The sequence below is a fragment of the Erigeron canadensis genome, chromosome 7 (genome assembly GCF_010389155.1).
Source record: "Erigeron canadensis isolate Cc75 chromosome 7, C_canadensis_v1, whole genome shotgun sequence".
In the NCBI taxonomy this organism is placed as follows: domain Eukaryota; kingdom Viridiplantae; phylum Streptophyta; class Magnoliopsida; order Asterales; family Asteraceae; genus Erigeron; species Erigeron canadensis.
In genome coordinates, this window is record NC_057767.1 from 29,486,183 (window position 1) to 29,493,682 (window position 7,500).

General features: G+C 34.4%; 1 protein-coding gene across 1 annotated transcript; it reads left to right on the plus strand.

Annotated features, from left to right (window-relative positions):
* The first annotated feature begins 391 nt into the window (after window positions 1–391).
* Window positions 392–1,478, plus strand: LOC122608581 (chitinase 2-like). Its single transcript, XM_043781676.1, has one exon. It carries the CDS (start codon window positions 424–426, stop codon window positions 1,324–1,326), a length of 903 nt encoding a protein of 300 aa, XP_043637611.1. The 5' UTR covers window positions 392–423; the 3' UTR covers window positions 1,327–1,478.
* The last annotated feature ends 6,022 nt before the right edge of the window (window positions 1,479–7,500 follow it).

Consider the following 7,500-nt stretch of genomic DNA (forward strand, 5'->3'; position numbering starts at 1 on the left):
AAGAAAAAGAATATGAAGAAACATTCAAGATTCTTATCTAAACAGCATGTAGACAAAATCTACTGACTCCATTATATTATAGGCCTAAACAAAACATTCGAGGCCAAAATGCAACTAGCTAGTATATTTTTAGTATGTCATCGTCGTTTTCGTATAATACAGATTACAAAAACACGTAAAAAGAAGCAACATACTTACACAACAATCTTCACTAATGAGACAATAAACGATAAAATTATTTACATCTTGATTGCAAAATTACCATATTTTAAGTAAGGCGGTTGTTGGAAACTTGGAATGAGTCTTGATGAAAATTATCTACTTGCAAAGTACGAGTAGTATATATATGTATGTACGTGTTGCAAGAAAGTTCATCATTTCACATTTAAATCATAAATCATATATAAACATATATATAGCAAAATGTGTCATTGGAAGCTTTTTTTTGCTCTAATAATTGTTCTTCATGTTCATAATACTCGAATCCTTACTCGAGCTATCATATTTCGTGAATACATAGGAGCAAATTTTGAAAATGTTAGATTTTCCGATGCACCTATTAACCCGAATATCCAAGTTCATTTCTTACTCTCTTTTGCCATTGATTATACAACCGGGTCATTTCCAAAACCCACAAACGGAAAGTTTAATGTGTTTTGGGACTCGGATAACCTTGGCCCGGCTCAAGTTCTCGCGATCAAACGCCAACACCCGAATGTTAAAGTTGGGTTAAGTATTGGAGGGGACAGTGTTGGGGATAAACATGTCGATTTCACTGTTGTTTCGGTGGATTCATGGGTGTCTAACGCCGTTTCTTCCCTCACTCGTCTTATAAAACAATATAATCTAGATGGAATTGATGTAGACTATGAACATTTTAATAATGTTGCACCTAGTATATTTACACAATGCATAGGTCGGGTTATCTCAATTTTAAAAAATAATCGGGTCATTTCATTTGCTTCTATTGCGCCTTATGATGATAGTGAAGTTCAAAAACATTACATGGCTCTATGGAAGAGTTTTGGACATGTTTTCGACTATGTTAACTTCCAATTTTACGCCTACGATAAGAGGACCACTGTGGCTCAGTTTCTAAGACACTTTGATTCACAAGTGGCTAATTACAATGGGGGTAAGGTCTTGGTTAGCTTTAGTACGGATACAAGTGGTGGTCTAAAGCCATATAATGGGTTCTTTACGGCATGTCAGACACTCAAGAGCCAGCGTAAGCTCAACGGGATCTTCGTTTGGTCTGCTGATAACTCGAAAGCGGATGGATTTAGGTATGAGAAGCAAGCACAGGCATTGTTAGCAAAAGCTTAATAGTACTAGCAAGCATGTTCTGTTAAGTCATGGGTGTTCAAATTTTATTTCAACTTTGCATGGAGTGTGGTAAAATGTAGTAGAATTTGCTAGTTTAGTTAAGCTTCTTGTATGGTTCTTTTATGTGTTAATTAGTATGAGAAAATTAAGTATTTAAGTTAAGATAGTGGATATGATCCCATGCTTTAGTTTTCTATATATAATTAGTGGATAGGGAGAATATGTATGTATGAATCACCAATTGGTTTTTAGTACTCTGAACTATTCATCCTTAGTGAAGGTTTTACGTTTTCAACTTTCTTTGTAATTTAAATTTAAAACAAGTGTTCATTATCTCTTTTTTATTTGTCTAGTTCATGTATTAACTAACTTAACTTGTATTTTCTTTGCGAGATATTACTATCTACAACGTAACTAGTTTATATACCATCTTCTCATCCTTACGAATTGATTAGTGTTATTGTTATCGTTAAGTTTCTTCAATTTGTCTAATTTTTTTTTGTATCATCCATATGGAGCTACGGACCATATATATGTTCTCTGTAGTTTGCCTTTCCAAGCCCAATGCCAACATCCCTATATATTTGGGCTCAAGTTAATCATTAAATTTAATTATATGCCACTTTTTGTAATTAGATTTACAACTAAGAAAAATTGTTGGTAGTTTGTTAGACCAATTTTTATTCTATTAGCTACACTTATAACTTAATTGAAAGCTATTTTTCATAAATGATAAATAGGAGTTTGTTAACAGGCTTGAGTGTTGAACCTTTTGGGGCTTAGTTGATCTATGATGTAACTTAATCTTTAAGATGGCACCCACTACCTATTGCTAGTTGTTTTTTCATTATAGTTCTTGGTTTCTGAATTCTTAATGAGCGCATATATCATTGGACCTTCTGTTAACTTGTTCATTGCGTTCATTTTGATATATAAATCGTTAAAGCTAGCTAACTGTGTTGCTGCTTTGTATCTTAACAAATCATAAGATATATCCACTTTAAAAGTTTTTTATTTTGACACCTTAGTAATCATTAATTTCAACTTATTAAAACTTTATTGCGAAAAACGTTTTATAAAGCTTTCTTTGATTTAAATCATATATTATTGGGAAAAAGTTTTTTGTGATAAAGAGTGATAAGCATCAACCTATTCATTAATATGCATTGTCACATGTGTGATAAAAAAAATGTAAAGAAGAAAAGAAATGTGTATGTGGATGGTCACTATTCTTTGTATATTGTCTTTCAATCTTTTATTACGTATATTTTTGTTATGAACATAATGTCCTTGAAAATGGATGGTCTTTATCTATGAGTATAAAAATGGATGACTAAGATTTTGACTTAAATTTCATCAACCATTATTGGAAATATTCGTGTGATGAAGACAAGTCCTTGATGACCGTAGATTATATTAGGGATGAGGAAAAAAACCGTTGACCCGTGCCCGACCCGGAACCGGCCCGAAGCCCTAACGGGCCGGGTCACGGGTCAAGCTTTTGGTGATTTCACGGGTTGGACGGGTCGGGTGAAGGCAAAAACTGAAAAAGTGTGAAGGAAAGCCGTGACCCGCCCGAGCCCGACCCGAACCAACCCGTGTCTTCACGGGTCGGGTCACGGTTCATGTTTTCATGCTCTCGCGGGTCGCGGGCCGGGTCGGGTTTTCGCGGGTCGGGCCAGATTTCGACCCGTGCTCATCCCTAGATTATATAGGTAGGAGTTAAATGCATTTTAAAAAGGCATGCATGATCCGTAAGATACACCAACCCTTAGACTATCTCCAATGGGTTCATGGTGCGAGTTTGCAAACAGATGGGCACACCGGACTTCAGTTTGTTGCCGTTGAACGTTCGAAATGCCGACCAGTTTGCTCATCCAATTTGTTGCCCAGCAAATTGGAATCTCATATACGTATGTGGGCCAACATTTATTTCTTTTTAGTATTATTCTTTGTCTTTATATATATTTACACGCAATAGTGTATTATTTAATTTATATGGATGATGATATGACATGAGCAAACTGAGTTTCAATGTGATGGGTTTGAGGTAAAATAAGTTCAGTTTGTTGATTCAGTGTGTTAGAACAATTTGCTAACATGTTGTTAAGGTGACCGATGTATTTAAGCAAACCAAAGATGTCATTTGAGATGGCCTTATAGGGACTAGAGTCAATGCCTCATTGAGAACTATACTGTAACATCCTAAATTATTAAGCCAATGAAAATTTACCTCTATTATAGTTTTGACATTAAAATAGTTTCCTAGTATTTTATTTTTGAATATGAGATTGTTTTAGTTGGAACCTTAACGAATAGCGGGTATCTTAGTCACTAAAATTAGAAAAGGGGCGTGGCATTCCCTCAGGTTGCCAGCCACATTCCCACCTATTCTTGAACCCAATTTCTCCATTATGTATTCATCTTTCTTGATTCTTCTCTTCCAATCTAAATCAATTTCTTCCAAACAATTCAAGAATTCCTCTAAGAATGTAATAATAATCTTCAATCATTAAAATTAAAAAGCTAGGGTTTGTGTTTGGGGGTGGGGCTGGCCGGATTCCAAGAGAGAAAAGGGAGAAAGAGGATATTTTAATTCAAGACTAATTCCTTGAGTTCTTGAGGTAACAATCTTTATAACCTAATTTCAATTATTGATTTCTGTTAAGAATTTGGGTTCATGCAAGTATGGAAAATTTGGGGGTTTTATTTATATTGAGTAAATTGCTATAAAATGGATTAGGGTTCTTGTAAGTTAATCAAATTAGGGTTTTAATTGAGTTGCATGATAGATTTTGATGAATACTAGTAAGAACTAAGTTGGACAGATTCTGTCCTTGAGTTTGAAACGAGTTAAACACCTTCATGACAACATTTTCACTTGTTGAGTCCTAAAAAGAAAATGTAGGTTATTGTGTTAAGTAAATTTTCCCACTGGAATGAGTTAAAAATATGAAGTAGAACTCTAGATATGAATATTTGAATCCAGTGGCGCAATGCTGATCTTTCAGCAAAAATGATTCTGATGTCTGTTGTTAAAACGGGTAAAACACATTCTTGAAAGTTAATTCATATTTTGGTCACTGAATATAAAATGTACTAAATGTGTTAAGAAGAAGTGGCCACTGGAATGAGGTCAGAATATGGTGTAGAATTCAAGTTATGGTCATTTGAAGGCAGTAAGGTCAAAGCTGTTTTCAGCAACTGTGTTGGTTTTTAAAACGACCAGAAGTCACCTTTGAAAGACAATTCACATGTTGGTCACTAAAGATAAAAAGTAGGTGTATGTGTCATGAAAATTTGGCCACTGGAATCATGTTAAAAGAGTAAGTAGAACTTGAGTTATGCTTGTTTGAAGTCTGCTAGGTCAAATATGTTGATGACGATTTTGATACGAAAGTAACTCTTGGCCAATTAAAAATGATATAAGAGGCACATGTTATGTGAATCAACCCAAGATTAATATAAGATTGTAAATGATGGTTTGGGTTTTGGAATGTTAGTGATTATTGCTAAATGGCCTAGTATGTGATTGATGATCCTATATGCGTTGTGATTTATTGTTAGGTTGAAGCATACATGTTTTGTGTTCATGCGGTCTTCTTGATTTATGATTTTGGTTGTCGCGGAGGAGGTTAGTACTCTTGCATACCTTTATGTATACGTTGGGTCAATCGACCACATTATGTTGAAGCCTTTTGTCCATGTGTGGTGATTGATTCAGCGGAGGCCCATATGGGGCATAGTGTTTATGAAGTCTAAGAACCTCTGGGGCCTAAGAATCCCGATAGTTAATCATGTTGATGATTGTTTAGCGTATGTGGATCCATGTATGTTTTGTTAGCGCAAAAGTGAGTATGCAAGTGATGATATGACGGTATCATTGGCTACATGCGATAGTCTTTTGTGTTTTTGCCCTCCTTCGTATGTATAAACGTATGCAAGATTATTCACTAAGCTTTGCTTACTTTTCAGTTTACCCTTTTTATGGGTTGTCCCAGTTGCGGAAACAAAGCTAAATAACATAAAGATTGAAGTTGAATTTGTAAAGCTTGAAGCATACCATAAATGCGTATAATGGTAACGTTGATAGGACCCGTAGAGACCCCTTTGAACTATGGCTCATGATACATTGATTGTTTTGGTATAATTATTCATTTTTGTCAAATGTAAGAAATAAGAAGTTTCGGTTACTTCTAAAGAGTCATTTTGTATTAGAAATGTGTTGGTTTGTATAAATAGATGGTATGGAGACTTTTGGAAATGTTGTGTTAGTTGATTTATGTCAAAACTAAGTTGCTAATAAGTCGTCGGAAGCTCGGTTTTGAGAAAAAGGGTCGAAAGTTGTTCAAATTGTCAAAAGTATGAAACCTGAAGAGGATGGCCTTTGTGCAGAGGACGGCTCTTGTGGACGGCCTCTGCAGGACACAAGAGCCGTGCTCCTTGGTAATTTTTTACATTTTTTTACCGAGGCTTTGTTTGACCTTTCCGGGACTTGAAACTCATACAATAGACTTATATTAACATTCTAAGAAGGTTCAATTTGTCATTTTTCAAATTTGAGAACTTTGAGTTTTTTGGCGAAAATTGGCTTAAATTTTCTAAGTATAAAATTGTCTAGCTTGTTTAACATGAGTTTTCAAATGATTGCATGCCTTTCGAGTTAATATGGTTTGTGGCGTTTCATATACTTGCATTTCAACTCTTATAAGTTCACTTTGGGCTATGAGCATGAGAGTATATTAATATCCAACATTTAACCCAGTGACATTTAACCCAATGACGTGAACAAAGAACCAGCATAGAGTTGACTTAATGGGTAAAAAAAACATTTAGTGACCTTAAGGGCTTAAGTTTTATCATCACATGAAAAAAACCTTTAATATATTCATTACCAATGAAGCTTACGTCCACATATAAAGTTCTAAAGGCGCGTGTTTGATCCTTTGGGGTGCGCATATCATATGGGAATTAAAATGAGGTATTGTACCGATATCATATTGGTCATATTTGACGATTCCATGAGTACCTAATTGTGACACTGGAGTTTGAGTTCCTCCTTTACCTTTTTTCTTTTTAAGTAACTATTTGGTAAGCTTATAAAAAAACTATTATTTGGTAGAAATATAATAAAGAAGGGTTTAAGCGAAAATTTCTATTAAGAAATTACTATAAGGCATAGTTTGTTTTGAGTTATACATTGACTTAAAGTTTTTATTTTTACGTACAATGACTTAAAAAATAAACAAAATATAATTAAAAAAAAAATAATGAGAACACATATTGAATGGATCTGGTTAACACTTAACACACGTATATACCCAGTTAAATGAGGGGAACTAACCACCACCTACTTTTTTTTTTTTTTATCTCTGGACTCCGCTGTCAAAATAAAAGCTCCCTCTCACAAAACTATTGTTCATTTTCTTAACATTTTTAATTTTTAATACAGCTAGGTCTGGGATATACAGTGGCGGCTTAAGGTTTTTAGAGGCATCAAACGAGATTAATTTTGGGGGCCTAGTTCATTACCATATAAACTAAAGTAAAAAAAAAAGTAGCTCTTTATTTGTTATTGAACTACAAGTAATAAAAAAATATGCAGATGTTGATGCAAAAATAAAAAAGGCGTTACCGCAATGCAAATTATATAATGATACTTAATCCAAAATTCAAACACTAAGTCTAATATACAAGATTTTGAGGCCTTGAAAATTTGGGAAACTAAAGCGATCGCCTAATCCCATAGTAATGTTGAGCCACCTCTGAGGATATGTATCACAAGAAAAGATCTGTACATTGCAGGCATCAATTTTCAGTTCAAACCTTTACCTCTTTCGGATATAAATTATATCATATCTCTATAAAGCCCACACCCTGCGCATGAAGTTCCTATATAAACAGTCTCTCTACCTTTGTGTAAAGGTAAGACTATCTAAAACTTACCTCCTCCATACCCCGCGCAGGGATTGGGTCCTGTTGTATAAAGCCCACACACATCCTCTCACCCTCTTACTAAAATACTTATTTTCATTAGTTAAAATCATCCATAAATCACCACTATATATCTACACAAAATCCACCAACCATTTTATCCACATTAAAAGATTTACAACAATATGTTCCTTTTTATTGCTAGAGACTGGGTTGTATCTACTTACTATTTTCATTTAG

What these genes read in the sequence shown, in the direction of transcription:
- LOC122608581 (XM_043781676.1), top strand. Translation starts at nt 424, where the DNA reads ATGTGTCATTGGAAGCTTTTTTTTGCTCTAATAATTGTTCTTCATGTT.